At 35.8% G+C, this 17,574-nt stretch overlaps 1 protein-coding gene and 1 long non-coding RNA gene across 2 annotated transcripts; one reads left to right on the forward strand and one right to left on the reverse strand.

Moving 5' to 3' along the window:
- The first annotated feature begins 2,373 nt into the window (after positions 1-2,373).
- Positions 2,374-5,830, forward strand: LOC116116716 (FT-interacting protein 3). The gene has a single exon (XM_031402776.1). It carries the CDS (start codon positions 2,516-2,518, stop codon positions 5,684-5,686), a length of 3,171 nt encoding a protein of 1,056 aa, XP_031258636.1. The 5' UTR covers positions 2,374-2,515; the 3' UTR covers positions 5,687-5,830.
- A 6,875-nt stretch (positions 5,831-12,705) lies between these two features.
- Positions 12,706-13,892, reverse strand: LOC116116713. Its single transcript, XR_004125841.1, has 2 exons — positions 13,210-13,892; positions 12,706-13,107 (listed from the first exon to the last, which is right to left on the reverse strand). It is a non-coding gene; the product is annotated as an uncharacterized LOC116116713 (long non-coding RNA).
- Positions 13,893-17,574: the final 3,682 nt, after the last annotated feature.

The raw sequence follows: 17,574 nt of genomic DNA on the forward strand, positions 1-17,574 counted from the left end.
TGGTCAAAGAGGATTGCTCCCTTCTTTGAGTTCTTGGATTCAAACCTTGGAGCCACCTACCACAATAACATTGTGGCTTACCTGATCTTTTGGGCTTGTAAGTAGGCATTGCAATGCTCCCCGAAATTCCGAGGACCCGTCTTTTTTTCGAGGATAGGGGCGGGGGTGGGTGATGCCTTATATATATATATACTTTTCAGTAATACCTCTATATTTCACCTAATTACACAATTATCCTACCTGTATAAACTCATATTATGTTTTTATAAGGAGAATCAAGGGAAATGCTCAAATTTATGTTTATGTAAAATTAATTATGTTTAAATGATTAATTTAAGTGTTTGTCATATGAAAGAGAATTAACTATGTTTAAGCAATTAATTTAAGTGTTTATCATGTGGATGAGAATTAACTATTGTGTTTGGTAATGTTCAAATTAATTTATGTAAATGTAAATGTAAAATTAACGGGGCGGGGACAAGCCTCCAACATTCCCCATGGGGCAGGGAAGGAGAATTCCTGTCATCCCCATAACGGGGATATGGCAAGGGTGGGGAGTGATTTTGAGTGCGGGGATAGGTACAGTGAATGAGATCCACGTCCAGCCCTATTGTCATGCCTACTTGTAAGGTGTTCAATGAACCTCGATGATTAGTTAAGATACACGCAAGTTGGTCCAGACACCCTGATTATCAAAAAAAAAAAAAAAAAAACTGTAAGAATTTTTTTCTTTCTTTCTATTGATTGAACTTAAATGTTCATGAAAATTGTTTCTGATTAATGACCTTAGCCACAAAAAGAAAACTCTTAATGAGCAAGGTTTTGTTGATCACTTTCAACACTCTTAATGACCAAGGTTTTGTTGATCACTTGCAACACTCTTAATGACCAAGAAATCTCTTTTTACTCAGCTCAGCAATAATCACCGAACACCGCTCAGTTGAATGGCAGTATTGCCCTACACGTTCCAATCAAGCCAAAGCCAAAGCCAAAGCCAAATCCATAGTGGGTACGCGTCATTAAGCTTTGAAGAATGTGAAAAGAGATATAAGTTAGTGGTCTTTAGCTACTTGTATATATATCTCTTTGTCAAAAATGTATCTATATATTACCCAATTATAATATATATGATAATAATTAAAGAGATGTCGGGGTGACAAAATCCAGGTCGGTGACTCAAAAGAGGACTATCTTTGAAAAAAGTATCCTATCTTCTCCATTATAATGCATCTTAACTGGTACATAGCAAGGTTAGGGACGGCCAAAAAGCAAAAGCTAGGTTAAAGAAAGGAAGAAGGAATCTTCAATCTTCTTATTAAATATAAATAAAATAAAATAAAGTAATTAAAGTATCATCTCTCACAACAAGCAATCCAATGCTCATATTAGTTTTCACCAATTGGTCTAAAAGCTGCTTGCCCATCAGGTTTTCACCTTTAATCTCTCCATCTTTATTATTATTATTATTATTATTATTTTATTGCGCTGCACACCAATATCATTTTAGTTCTCTAATATAGGGAATATATCAATCTTGTCTTTGAGGTTTGGCCTAACTAATAACATTTAGTCTTGTAAAATTTTTTAATTACCTTTTGGTCAATTAAATCAAAATCCTGACCTTTTTAATACTATGGATCCGAAATACACCCCCCTCCCCCCCAGGCTAGCAGCGGTTAATTAAATCCTAATTCTAAAACATTTTTTTTTTTTTTAAAACATACTATGGAATACGGGATCTGGCCGTTAACGACCATGGATCTAGTAGGCAACAGCCTGGATAGTCTTGGCCGTTTCTAGTCAGATCTAATGGAATCTGGTCGAAAATGGTCAGATCAGTGCACAGACGACTAGATTCGACCGTTTGTGCGCTATTACGACGACCGCCAATGGTGGTGGATATATATATATATATATATAAAATTTAAAGTATATTAGAATCAATTGATCTATCATAGTAGTCTAAATAGAAATCTGAACATAATAGACCCTAAAAAAAAACAATACTATATTTACAATCTAGTCTCATAAACTTTCTATCTCTATCCCGACATGACAGCTCACAATGTTCAGCTTGCAATATAATGGGTCTTATCTACCTAATTGCGAGCTGATCAATTGTGAGCTGTCACGTTGGGATAGTAAGAGAAAGTTTGTAAGATTAGATTGTGAGTCAATCTTTATTGAATTCAAAAACCTAACGGACTAAAACTTAATAAAAAATTCTATAGAAATAAAGCGTTACTAAAACCAAATCTAGGGACGACATTGTTATTTTGCCATCAATGCATGCATAAATGGAAGAAAGACTAAGAATTAAAACTAATTAATAAACCTCTTCACCTCTTTCACACTATATAATCAGTCTCTGCAGCACACAAATACTTCCCTCTTTCTTCACTCTCCGAGCAACTAAAATTTACGCACACATAAACAAAACATATAATGTTCCATTGCAAAACAAACCAATCAACATAGCTCTCCATCTCTTCTTCTGAAAACCCTAATTCATCGAATGGCTTCATCTCGCAAACTGATTGTAGAAGTCGTGGATGCACGCGATCTGATGCCAAAAGATGGACACGGCACTTCAAGTCCTTACGTTTCAATCGACTACTACGGCAAACGAAGGAGAACCCGCACTGTCATTCGTGATTTGAACCCCTCATGGAACGAGGTTCTTGAATTCGACGAGGGGAAGCCATCGGAAGTTTTCAGTGACATCCTTGAACTCGACGTCTACCACGATAAAAATTATGGCCCCACGAGGAGAAACAATTTTCTTGGGAGGCTTCGGTTGAATTCGAGTCAGTTTGTTAAGAAAGGAGAAGAAGCTTTGATTTATTATCCTCTTGAGAAAAAGAGTTTGCTGAGTTGGATACAAGGTGAAATTGGGTTGAAGATTTATTATGTTGATGCTGTTCCAGCGCCGCCCGTTCCTCCACCGGAAAAAGATCCACCTGTTCCTGAAGAGGCGAAACCTGAAGAGGCGAAGCCTGATGAAAAGGCTGAAGCTCCGTCAAGCACTGAACCGTCACCGCCTGCTGATGAGAAACCCGCTGAAGAACCGTCTGAAGGTGAAGCTAAAGCTGAAACTGAAGCTGCACCACAACCACCAGCTCCGGAAAATGCGGCACCTGAAGGGGAAAAGGAACCTCAACCTGACACGTCAGCACCACCACCACCACAACAAGAGCAACCTCCTGAAGCAAAAGATCAAGAACCACCACAAAATGCTCAAGAACAAGATCCACCACAGCCAGTGCAAGAGCAAGGTGATATTGAGTTTGATCTAAGTGGACCCAAGTGGGACCCGCCGGTAGCTCCATCCGAACATGTGATGGCTGCATCCGTGTCCGGATCACAGCCGCAGGTGAAATTAGCTCCTCCGATAAACTCTCCGCTGCCAGTCTCGAGGACAGTATCTATGGTAAGCTACGCGTCGGACCCACCGGATAATATTTCCATCGAACGCTCGTCGTTCGATCTGGTGGAGAAGATGCATTACCTCTTTGTACGTGCTGTCAAAGCGAGGTTCTTACCCACCAACGGCAGCCCGGTTGTAAAAATATCGGTTGGAAACAACCGCACAGAATCAAAACCGGCGCGTAAAACTTCGTTTTTTGAGTGGGACCAGACATTTGCTTTCAGCCGCGATTCTCCTGAATCATCCACATACTTAGAAGTCTCTCTGTGGGACCCGCCGAGAGGTGACGTGTCAGCAGAAGGTAAGTTCTTAGGTGGCATTTGCTTTGACGTTACAGAGATCCCATTGAGGGATCCACCGGACAGCCCTTTGGCCCCACAATGGTACAGGCTGGAGGGTGGTGGAGCCCACAATGGTGACCTTATGCTTGCCACGTGGATTGGCACTCAGGCTGACGAGTCCTTCCCTGATGCATGGAAAACCGACACAGCCGGTCACGTTAATTCTAAAGCCAAAGTTTATGTCTCACCAAAATTGTGGTATCTCAGAGCCACTGTAATTGAAGCCCAAGACATTTTGTCGCCAGTAGCGGCGTCAAGAGAAGCTTCATTCACAATCAAAGCCCAGCTAGGGTTCCAAGTGCAGAAGACCAAGGTCTCCGTTACACGTAACGGAACTCCGTCATGGAATGAGGATCTGCTCTTTGTCGTCGCCGAGCCATTAACGGACCACTTGACTTTTGTTCTAGAAAACCGGCAACCTAAAGGACCGGTAACATTAGGGATCACGAAGATCCCACTTACAACTATAGAGAGGCGAGTCGATGACCGGAAAGTTGCGTCTAGATGGTTCATCTTTGAAAACACCAACGATGATAAGGGAGTTTACAAAGGTAGAGTCCATTTAAGGTTATGTTTTGACGGTGGATATCACGTGATGGATGAGGCAGCGCACGTGTGCAGTGACTACCGACCGACGGCCAGGCAGCTGTGGAAACCGCCGGTTGGAACCATTGAACTCGGTGTGATTGGATGCAAGAACTTGTTACCGATGAAAACAGTTTTTGGTAAAGGCACGACAGATGCTTACGTGGTAGCTAAATACGCCTCCAAGTGGATTCGGACACGTACGGTCTCTGACAGCTTGGAGCCACGGTGGAATGAACAGTACACGTTTAGGGTTTACGATCCATGCACGGTTTTAACCATCGGAGTGTTTGATAGTTGGGGAGTCTTCGAAGCTGATAACGTTAACAAAGAAACGACACGTCCTGATTGTCGTATTGGTAAAGTACGGGTACGTATCTCTACTTTGGAGACGGGTAAGGTGTATAGAAATACGTATCCGTTGCTTTTGTTGGGACACAATGGGACGACAAAAATGGGTGAGATAGAATTGGCTGTAAGGTTCATACGTCTGAGTCCAACGTTGGATTTCTTACATGTGTACTCGCAGCCTTTGTTACCGTTGATGCATCATATTAAGCCGCTTGGAGTGGTCCACCAGGAGATGATGAGGAGCACAGCTGTGAAGATCGTAGCCGCCCACTTGACGAGATCAGAGCCGCCGCTTAGGCAAGAGGTGGTGCTTTACATGCTGGATTTGGACTCCCACGCTTTCAGCATGCGTAAAGTACGTGCAAATTGGTTCAGGATCATCAACGTGATTGCGGGTGTGATTGATATCATAAGGTGGGTGGACAACACGCGCGCGTGGAAGAATCCGACTGCCACTATACTTGTGCATGCCTTGTTGGTGATGTTGGTCTGGTTCCCTGATTTGATCGTCCCCACACTAGCGTTTTACGTCTTTGTGATTGGTGCATGGAACTATAGGTTTCGATCACGGGACCCACTGCCCCACTTTGATCCGAAGCTCTCATTGGCTGATACAGTTGATCGTGATGAACTTGATGAAGAGTTTGATACAGTGCCAAGTACCAGACCAAATGAAGTGGTAAGGATCAGATACGACAAGCTACGCACGCTTGGAGCACGTGTCCAGACATTGTTGGGTGATTTGGCCACGCAAGGAGAACGTGTGCAGGCATTGGTGACGTGGAGGGACCCACGTGCGACGGGGATATTTGTACTGTTATGTTTCATTGTGGCAATGATTCTGTATTTAGTACCGTCGAAAATGGTGTCAATGGCTTTTGGGTTCTACTATCTCCGCCATCCGATGTTCCGTGATCAAATTCCATCACCGGCGTTGAATTTCATTAGGAGGCTGCCATCACTGTGTGATCGAATGATGTAGTTTGATAGCAAGCCATTTGATTTTATACCTAAGTTGATAGCCTTAGTTTTTTTTTTTTTTTTTTTTAATAAAAAAAGTAATTAATTTGTAATTGATATAAAAGCCTCCTTATTTGCTAAGAAAGCAGGAGACTATCTAAGCAATTAATAAATATAATTTCTCCTTTTTTTTTTTTTTTAAACCACAGGTCAGCCCCTAAATCTGCAGTTGCAGAAAATGCGTATGCTACTTTGCAAAAGTTATTAAAGCATGACCTTAAAATTCACAATACTATCCGCCCATGGGTGGCACGTGGAAAGGGCGAACAAAGGAAGGTTGCACATGGTTTCAATCTCCTATCCTAGGTTCGGACGTAAAGATAGTATCTTTCTCTATAATTTATCTAAGAGAGTCAAGGTCTATTATAAACTGACGCAGACATTTCAGTTATTAAAAAAAAAAAATTTCACTATACATTTTTATATAAAAATCATTTTGTTCTTGAACATTCATGTCACATTCTATATAGCCACAAATCAGTTTAAGATTCAATAGGGTTATGTTATCTTATACAAGTTGGCACGCTTTAAGTAAATAATGCTTATCTTAAATCCAAAGCATTTTTTAGTGAACTTAAAGAAAAATTGTTAATCTTATATTCTTGTGTTAGAGTAGATGCCCTGAGTTAATCAATTATTGTAGAATTGAGGCTTTGTAATAATGTTCATTAATCAATAAAGACATTTTTCTATATCGTGGTAAATCATTATTATGCAATATGTATTGATATATGTCTTAGAATGGTAGAACCGTGACGAGGGTATCAAGTGTATCAAATCTTGATAGTGAGAATCTTATGAGCACATATGGTGGCCATTCTAAAAACGTGTAGCCCTAGTATTATTCTGAAATAAGGGCACAGATAATACGGTAAGGCTATCATAGTGTTGAACGATCCTGTCGAAAGACAGTGACTGATCTCACTTGTCAAGGTTTGTTGGTGACAACCTGGTGCAAAACATGGGTGCCTGCTGTAGGCGGATATACCGCAGCAAGTTCAATAGACTAACCCACCAGAGGATTCCATATGGATGGTAACCCCAGTGTCTATGGAATAAATCCTCTAACGAATGGTGGTGCATGTGATCCTTAGACTGAGATCACTGGAGTGTCTTGTGCACCGATTGGTGCAGTTTGACACTAGCCTAACGCAGTTATATGAAAGCTGTCAAACGGTGGTGATTGGCTGCATCAAGGAGTGTATTAAGACTATGGTGGAATGACAGAGGATTCATCACTCTCAGGTACGGGAGAAGTTATCTCACGGTGTAATTCAGTATATGGCAATGACACTAAAACTGTGGCCACAGTGGGATGAGTTATGGTCTATCCAGATTATAATACAGGTCATTGGTCCAAAAACTTAATACATAATATCGAGAGTAACCGAAGGTTGACACTATTTATATGTCTTCGTCTCGTCAAGATACAGTATGATGAAAGGATCGAATTGTACGATAACCATATCGTTGAAAGGTAGCTACTTTGCTGAATTGAATCTATCGGGTGGCCATGATGCCTTGCTAGGGGCCAATCTTGGTCTGTGTATTAGTGAGACGATTAATTGGTGTTAATCTGATAATATACACTATCGGTATGATGAGGAGCCTATAGGTCACACACATAGAAGATAATTTAAGAGCCAGGAAGAAAGAATGATGTTTCGTCTTTTTAGGCGAAAGGGTATTTTGGTAATTTATAGTGCAATTAAATCTGCTGAGGTAGACTTTATTTAATTTATAGAAAAATTAAATAAGTGAAATTACGTTTAAATACATGTTCGCATATTTAAATAAATTATCATTATTGTTAAATTAATATATTATATAAATATTATTAATTGATTTTATTGAAAATAATGATGAATAAAATAAATTTTAATTGGGGTGTTTGGAAACATGGGGTGTGTTGGGTTGAGCACAAGCCTATTCCATAGAGAATAGGGCCAACTAAAAATGACTATAAAACAAAGGGTGTAATTTTTAATTCACGTGTCTCGCTGGTTTTTGTGAGAGTATTGCAATATCGCGATCTTCGTGTGTGCAAAATGGAAAACACAAAACCCCCGATAGTCCAACACAACCTACTACTACTACTTACCCCCCACCGTTTGGTGGTTTTTTCAGGCGTCACAAACTAGTCTTGTTTTATTAGGTTACGTGCGGAGGATTAGCAATACTTGTAGTTCTTGTGAATGTCTTCGTGCGAGAGGACCCCCACAGAGCTACTCCATGCGCACTTTTTTGTGTGTTTGTACCCATTTTAGGTCGGTTAGCAAAAACCCAATGCGCACGAAATATGACTGATAGTTAAAGTGGCAGCACAGATCACTACTCGTCTAGTGGCGTATCACCGCACGCACTGTCCACACAAGAAACGTTCACCCCGACGACAGAACCTACAAGTTTGGCCTGCAGCAGATGTCCTTCATTCTTATTCACCGATGATTACATAGCCGATCTGATCGGTAAACTGGAATTCTCTGATTGCACCACCGTCAGCATATTCTGTGCCTGTGTACTCACATGTGCGATGCGAGCCCAGCCGAGGCCCTTTACGACACGTTGGAGTGTAACCAGTTAGTCGTTTTGTTTTAGCCGTAACTGGCAACCTATTACACGCAGTTCCTAACAATTATGTAGCATCTAAAACGCATCACTCTTGACATGTTTAACCTATGTCTTTTTGTCTGGGGAAACGCGATGAGGTGTCGAGCCAGCTGCACGTGACCCTCGGCTATCTTCACAAGTCTATTGAAACTACAAACCCAAAGATCAAGTAATCAATGTTATTGGTAGGTACATCAATGTTTGAACCTAGAAACTCAAAGAAAGAAGCAAACTCTTGACCGTCAGACATCCCTTGGTTGACATATTGAACTTGAATCTAACTATTAAGGGTTCACGGTGGTGAGGAATTGACTCAAAAAAAAAAAAAAAAAGGATTTTAATTGTAAAAATCTAATGAAATTGTCTTGTAATCGAGATCTTATTCAAAAGAACAATATCAATATCTCTGAATTTCTTTTATCAACGATGTTTGAAATGTTGAGGATATAATTGTTTGATACATATTGTAAAACTGAAAACTCGCTCTCTACGTGATCGTTTTCAAAACTTTGAATATACTGTTTGATATTAACAATTCTAATTTGGTTTCTTAAGATGGAAGAGATTCTCTCATTTATATCATTTTCATTTTGATGTTTCTTTTGAGTGATGGGGCAGGCTTTAATTTTATCTTTATCTTTATAGTAATTGCTTTAATAATATTTTAAACTTATAGCTATTCCATATATGTATATAATATATGGTGCATAGCATTTATTGGGTGGATAGAAAAGCTATTTGAAGAGTAAAGAAACTGAACAAAAAAGAGTAGATGGCAATTACAAGGTGCAAAATATGATCAACACGATTTTCAAAAACTTTGCAATTACAGAAATTACAGTTTCTTTTATTGGAATGGACAAGAGGCAGAAATTAATCTACCGCCTGCTGAAATTATACATATGTATGTAAAAGGTTTCTGAAAAGGGTAATATTACGTGTACAAAGAACTGTATAAAGATTTTTTTGTATAAAGTGATGTGTCAGGAGATTAATGAAAGACTGAAGATGATGAGTTTGATTTTCTGTATTCACTCTTTTATTCATCTTCTACCACCCCACTTTGTACAAATAATCTTTGTAAATTTCTTTGTGCGTTTAGCTTTATTGTTCTGAAAAATATCTGCTTTAGGTCCAATCAACATCTTCTATTATGTCAAGCGAGCTTAAACAATTATAAATAGAATAAACGACTTTTTCCCATGAAGGTTTGCTTTAATGACACTTTCCCACCCCAAAAGTTTCAAAATACCATTTTTTTAACTTAAAGTTAATATTTCATTACTACCCAAAGTCGATTTCAATGGCGATAATTTTCTCTGTCACCATCATTTGAACATTCGGTTTCCTCTCTACAAAACCCCTTTAACTCTGGCACCTGATTTCTTGCCGATTGCCAGCCACCACAAAGCTATAGTTTCTTGTTCTTAGCTGATTTCGGTGACGAATATTCAACCGATCACCAACATTCGATCCATCGGCATCTACTCTACAAAAATCCTATTACCCTAGCTCCCGGTAACTCGCCAAACGTTGGCTGAGAAAGTGAAATATATTTTAGATATTAACGGAATACAAACGTTGGGTGGAAAAGTTGTATTTTAAAACTTTTTGGGTAGGAAAGTGTCATTGAGGCAAACCTTGAGTGGAAAAAAGTCGTTTACTCTTATAAATATTAAACCATGTATAATTAAGTTTTTTATTTCTGTCAGGAGTAGCAACAAGCTACCAAGGTATGAAAAATTAAAGTTTATTTGGTTCATATAATCAAACATAAATGGCTTGTCGATCTTTCATTATACTCCGAGGCAGATGCAGTACTATTTCAGGGTGAGCCATGTTTAAAAAAAAAATATTAATATGTATTATTTATGGATTTTGATCCACCCTAATCAAAATATTAATAGACAAAAATGTTAATGTGCAATTAGTTTTTATTTTAGCCAACCCTAATAGAAATTTCTGGATCTGTCCTTGATTATATTGTCTAAAATTTATTTGATATACCGAAAAAATTGAGCTGACATTAATTTTCTGACTAGCAAAACAACAATAGATTAATTTAATCCCTAATTATTAATTTAATTTTTTTCAATACAAATGTTAATTTAATATAGTATCAAAACAAAATGTCACAACTTCAACTTTACATATTTCAATTAGATTAAAAAATATATATATATAGATTTTATATGAAAAAATTGTTTAACTTTTTTAGTAGCCAATCCTCGTAATTTATTTATTTTCTATATGCATGGTGCTAGCTAGAGCTAGTACTTAGGTTTGATTATGATTTATAAAGCCTAGAGAATCCATTTGACTCTATTAAAATGCCTTAGGAAATAAATAAATTGGTAGAGGGCTGCACATCTTACATATAATATGCCAATAAAATTAATTATATGACGAAGATTTAATGGAAAATCTTTATAGAATATTAGAGCTACCTATTGTTAGTGTGTGTGTATATATATATATATATATATAGATCATCAATTAATAAAGGCTACAATTAGACAGAGCCTAGATTGTGATTTATATAATAATTTTTAGACGTTATAAGAGCTATAGTATCCGAATGATGAACTGCTGAATGATATAATTAATTTCAGTATTTATCTAAAATATCTGAATCTAAAGGTTTAAAATGGTTCAAGAATTGCATAAAAGTAGGACATATATGTTGATGCAACGATTTGCACTAATGAGAAGTACGTAGGATTTGGGAAGAATCTCCATATAAGTTTGTGAAAGATTTGGTGCTGAATCGATTTATGGATGATAAATACAAATGAAAATAAGTAATCATACAAGGAAAACAAATTTTAAAGTATTTCATATGCCCAATGCAAATCCTACGTCTACTGTTTTTGTATTGATATCTTTGTTTTGCTGCGCACAAGTGTGACTAACAAATTGAATAATTTATGTATCCCTAATTTGGGTAAAAAGTATGCTTATATATTATTATAGTGATAAACTTGTAAATAAAGTTGACCTAAAAATATTGACATACATGTGACGTGAATCCGTCCCTCGGAGATTTACTACACAACAATAAATAAGAACAAATAAAATGTGGCCTTCCTATAATGAATCATTGAATCGAGGCTTACCAAGAATGAGTTTTGAATCTTGGATATCACAATTTCAATTATATAAAAAGGCATACATCAAATATTCCCTAATTTGACTAGATTTCACACAGAAGCCAACAATTTCCCTAATTATACGACTTGAGTTGAATTTGAAACAAGTAAATGGAATCATATATAGGTATAGAGTTTGACTACAGAACAAAAATTGGATCAAAATGTCGTTGACATTAACTTTCATTATGAATGCAGTATGGAATGATTGTGTGTTGCACAAAATTTTGTAGCACCAACAACATTAATTTCATAAATACGACTAATATATCTATATCTATAGATTATATTATTACATTCGTCTACCATAGATAAACCAAGAAGAAGAAAACAAGATCCACATCACATCAAATCACATGATACACTAAGATATATAACACAAAAAGTAGTAAACAGTAGAGCAAATCAATTCATCTTGGAAGAATCTGCTTCCCACTTCAAGACTTGAGATTTATGTAAAGTTTACAGCCAGTATTACCAGCTCCATCCTTTTCTGAATAACACATTCTGATTATACAATCTTCCAGAAATTGTAACTAATGAAATACAGTTCCTATATATATATATATATATATATATATATAGAGAGAGAGAGAGAGAGAGAGAGAGAGAGAGAGAGAGAGAGAGAGAGAGAGACAAAATTTTGATATATTGCACATGTCGAGTAAGCAAAAGAAAGAAGTAGTATACCCTAAACAAAAGTGTTTTCTGACTCCAAGAACTAAACCCTAATAAACTACTAGACCATATTCTTGCGGCATGGGCAAAAAGATTTGAAATTAATTTTATGAAAAGCCCGAATTATTGGCCATTTTTTGGTGACAACATGTATCAACCAAAAATATATCCGTATATGTTTTTGAAAAATACACCTACCATTGAGTGCCACATGGGCACTGTGGAAAATAATTGAGCACCCTCATTCTCTCCTTCTTAAGACAAGATACAATGGTAAGTTACCCCATGATGATCACCATGAAAAGACAGTTCTGTCGGTTGATTTCATAACTTGGAATGTTTACATGATTTCTGAGAAGTATTTGAATCAAACTATAAGCTTTTGCTAGGGTTTATATATATGTGTGCTCAAGCTATTCGATTTAGATCCTGAACTCATTGAAAAACGACTTCTTCAAGACAGATCCAATTTGTAAGTCAGATAAAACTAATTATATCTTAACTTAATGAATAAAACAATACTCTTTTCTTCTTCTTCTCTAACTTTTTTTTCTTCCTTTTTCGTAATCGATGATGACATGTTCATATTCTCTTTCTTTTGCGTGCATGTCTTATGTTATTTGTCCAAGAATCTGAGGGACAAATTGACGAAGTCTGTGTAAAGAGAGAGAGAAGCTAGAGCAAGCAAGAGAGATGTTGTATATTTCCATTTTAGCATTATCAGATATATCAACAAATAAAGTAAACAATAGGGTTAATGAAGAAAAGCCTAAGTTGTAATAGGGTATTGATATGATCAATCATCTTTAAGGATCATCTTAACACAAAACCCTTAACATATATATGTAAATGTATAAATATATCAAACGTGAAGAACAACCCGAAATCAAACCCTTTTCTCATCAAACAAGATCGATCCAATACTGTTATACACCTACGAAATCCACTGGTGAAAATAGTTATGCTTTAATTTGAATGATATATAAATCTTGAACAGATCAAAACGAGTTTATCTCTAGAGATTAATTAAAGATGAGAGGTAGTATACCTTCTTTGAGATGATGAAGTCCTGTAGTTGAGTAAGGAAAAAGTTGGTGTGAGGAATGAAGCCTGGTCCGAGATCGATCGGTCCATGAAGTTATCCAAATACAAGTGACGAGAGAGGAAGAAGAAGAAGAAGGTTCATAAATGAAAGGATCTCTCTTGGATTCCTCTTCTTTCAAAGCAAATGAAAGATATTATAGAACTCATCCCATTCAAAACCTTTTCTTCCTCGAGACTATCCTAATTTACACACACAAAACAAAGAGTTGGAGGAGAGACAATAGGATCTTGGATCAAACTTCATTCCAGACACCTCTTTTCCTTCTTTCGAAAACCCTCTTTGCTCTTTCTCTTTTAATTTTCTCATGATTCAACAATCAAACCTAATAGCCACAAGGCTGCAGCCTGCAGCAATACTCAAGTAGTTATCTCTTTCTCTTTCTTTTATACACACACATTTATACTTACAGACAACAACCAAATTGAAAAAAGCATTCAATTGTAAAAAAGAGAGACGACAAAAGACTAAACGGAAGCAAAAGAGAGAAATAAAACAAACAGATAAATGTAGGAAAAGCACATGATAGACAGGTCATTGTATTCATAAAATAATGAAAAGTGTGGTGGGTTTTGCAGGGACTATATTGTCTTCTTCTAAGGCTAGCTTTTACAGCCTACCTCTGTGGAAAAAAGAGCTCTCTGCACTGAAAATAACGAGGAGAGGACCAAAGAAAACAACGATATGGGCTCCCACTTGGCGCAATTTAATATCATATTATGGGCTTAATTTTTTTCTTTTTTTCGTCTTTTACTGCTCCATTATGTGATATTAAAGTAAGGATCGCACATTAAGAAAAGTTAGAACAACAATCAAGATATCTCCATCAAGAAGAAAAGACATCACCGGCCAAATCAAAGCATCATATGAGCACTACTGATCAATATATATATATTCTCCTGTTAATTAGTATGGAATAGTGTACTGTTTAATTATATTGTAAATTATAAGAATATATATATGTTCTGGAGAGAGTGGGAGTGGGAGGGAGATTGAGTATTCTGAAGTTCATCAAAGTTGGTGAAAAGCAACAGTATATATTCGGGGAATCCCAATAACTTATTCAATTATACCATTATCATTCTTTTTCTAGTTTATGTCATTTTGGGGAGTGTGAAAGTGTCCAAACTACCACACAACACTTACTTTTTTTTTTTTTTTTTTTACTTTGCGGGTTATTTTTTTAAGATAATTGCCATCACTCATGCTTTTTGGTTACTCAGACTCTCATATTCCTGTTTAACAAGAGTTTGACCTGTTTATAATCTTTGAATTATCTTAAATAAGTAATTATGTTTGATTAGATATAATTGTAAAATTTTATAGGATTATTATCCAATGTACGTATAACCACCCAATGAAGATGTGTCATGTCATCGTGCGTGTATGATACGTACGCTCTTATAGGGAGATTGTATGTATATCTGATATACGTGAAAGAAATGTTCAACTTAGAAATGAATCACTGCTATGTGAACTCACTCAAGGCATTACAAGTGTAGCTTCCTGATGCATTCAAAGTCACCAAATAAAGATGACGTAAAGGATCGATTTAGGAAATTATTGATCGAGGATTAGTCTTGCTATCAAAGTTGTTATACCTGCTACCACTTCAAAAGGCTACATTGAATTTTCTTCGTCGATAGAAAGGTGCAGCCCCAGCTAGTTAGATAGGAAAGCATTATAAGAATTTAGAATGGAAGTGTATGTCGCAATCAACAAGTCACAGAAAAAGAAGTCTCATTGAGGCTGATTAATTAACTAAAAATAGGACATAAATTAATTGCACAGGAGACTTATTAGCAATATATTGAAATCAATAGGCAAAAGTAAGATCTTATAACCATTCAAATTTTTAAGTTAAAAGATTTTGACCTTTTAGATGTATATAATAATCTACATTGAAAAATTATTCAAGCATCAAAATATATATCCAAAGTAACTGGAGTTGTAATGGCACACCACATTAAACAAAGAGCGCCCATATGAATGTCATTTCATATAGATTTCTGTTTCATATTTAATACCTACAAATTTTATTTTGGAATTCTGTTTAAGAATTCTATAATGATGCTCTTATTCGATCCAAAGAGACAAAAAAATTCCATTTTTCTTTTTTCAAATGGAAAAAGTTTAGATGCCATAAGTTTCCATGTAATTATCTTTTCGTCTTATATAAATTTGTCTATATGTATATGCATATACAAGTATGTATTTTTTTATTTTTTTTATTATTCTAATTCTTTTTTTAACTAAAGTGTCCGAATTAGTTTACGCACACCTCAATTAATCTTTAGGGAAAACTAGCATAACAACCCACCATCACGACCTTTCACTTAAATCGTGGACACTCAAATAGTAAATCGAATTTGAGACTGTACGTCTATCTACATTATCTTCAATTTGTCCTAACCATCTGAACTATCCGTGGATGAGTATATTATTCTCTTCATATTATGATAAATAGTATTGTATTCAAAATAAGTATAATATATTTAGTCGCGATAACGACACAACACATAAAAGAGAAAGAAATTATGTAAATTATATATATAGAAACAACTAGTTCAATTGCCTTTCATGGTTGGTCCCCTTCCATGGTTGCTTTCCATATCTTCTCGTTGAAATTATTCCAAAGAATTTTGTTCATTTTAAACATCAGTTTATATTTGTTTATACTAAAGAGTAGTTGTGTTTTTCAAGGCATTATGATTGAGAGATTGAAGGATAAAATTTTGTGTAACTCATTGTCCATGCAATCATTAACCACACTTATTAATATAAAACCTTGTTTGAATTCTGGTGATTAAAGAGTTCTAAAAGAGAAAAAAAGTGACTGAAAATTCAAACCCCTTATAATTATTAAGTGATTAAGGTTTGTAATTAAGAAACAGAAGCTCCGAATTTGTCTTGTTTATGTCTTGGTCACCATAGACCTTGTTCCAAAGTAATCAATAATCAAATTAATCATCACTAATTACTGATATTACTTGTATATTATATAAATAAATTATTAAATCAAGACAAATCATACAATTACAAAAGAGTTTCACACAATGAATTCTTTCATGAATAATCGACATAACCTGGCTATGTTAACATGCAATTAAGGTTTGTAATTAAATTAATCCATTAGACTTGTTTAAATAAGTTGTGTTGGTGTCAAAGTCCCACATTAGTTAGGAGACGAGGACTTTGATCGCTTATATAACACAAGAACATCATCATCACCCAAAGATGTATTTTTCGGATAAAACCATGCGGGTTTAGAGCCCAAAGCAAATGATACCTCTAGAACCCACCTATCATGTGTCTAGATCTGGCATGTATCAACAAATTGTCTTATTCATTGCATGATTAAACTATTTAATTTAAAAATATATGTATTGTTTTGAAGGACCAATAGGTTGCCCACTTAGTAATGTTGATTCTATAAACTATTAAATTTGATTTTGTATATTTGGTTGATATATTATATACTTTACATGATTACATCAAATCCAATATTGATTAGATTAATGACAACCCACTAACATTATTAGGCACATATCCTATGAATATCATCATAATTAATGAGCCTATCATAGAAACATACCCTTAAAAAAATTAATGGTGACGCATAAACATAGAAGAGAATTACATCATCAAGTTCAAAATTATTGAATCTGGTTTAAAGAATTGAAGTGGAAATTGAAAAAGTTGATGGATTTGTTGTCCCTTTGCCAAATTCTTCCAAACCAAATGGGTCCATTAACTTTCTTTTCTTTTCTTTTCTCCTCTCACTTACACATACATACACATATCGATTGATACTTCAAATGCAAAAGCAAAAGATGTTCATTGTTCACATCATATTTATCAGTCTAATCAATGTCTACTCTTTTTGGCTCAACTATTTCAACTTCTCTGGCTGTTTCTGTTTGTTTGGCAATTGGGTCCTCCCCATTTTCTCTCTTATTGGGACTACCATCATTGATTTTCATCCATGGACCCTATTTACAGGCCCACTTTCCTTGTGCTTTCCCCTTTCCTTGTACACTTTCCATTCATCATCTATGATTCCAAATCTCAAAACTATCATCAAATTCTCATTAAAGTTATTCTTCTGATAATATTATTTAATCTTTTTTTTTTTTTTTTAATGATTGAGGATATCCGGACCAACGTACGTGCACCTCAACTAATCTTTTAAAACCTTAGAACTACTGATCAGATAAAAGCTTTAGTGGCTATCCCTATTAGCAACCGAGGAGAGACTCGAACTTAGGACCTTTCGAGTAATACATCCAAGAGTCATTATCGAACCACTCA

Source organism: Pistacia vera, unplaced genomic scaffold, assembly GCF_008641045.1.
Source record: "Pistacia vera cultivar Batoury unplaced genomic scaffold, PisVer_v2 Contig78, whole genome shotgun sequence".
NCBI classification, from domain to species: Eukaryota; Viridiplantae; Streptophyta; class Magnoliopsida; order Sapindales; family Anacardiaceae; genus Pistacia; species Pistacia vera.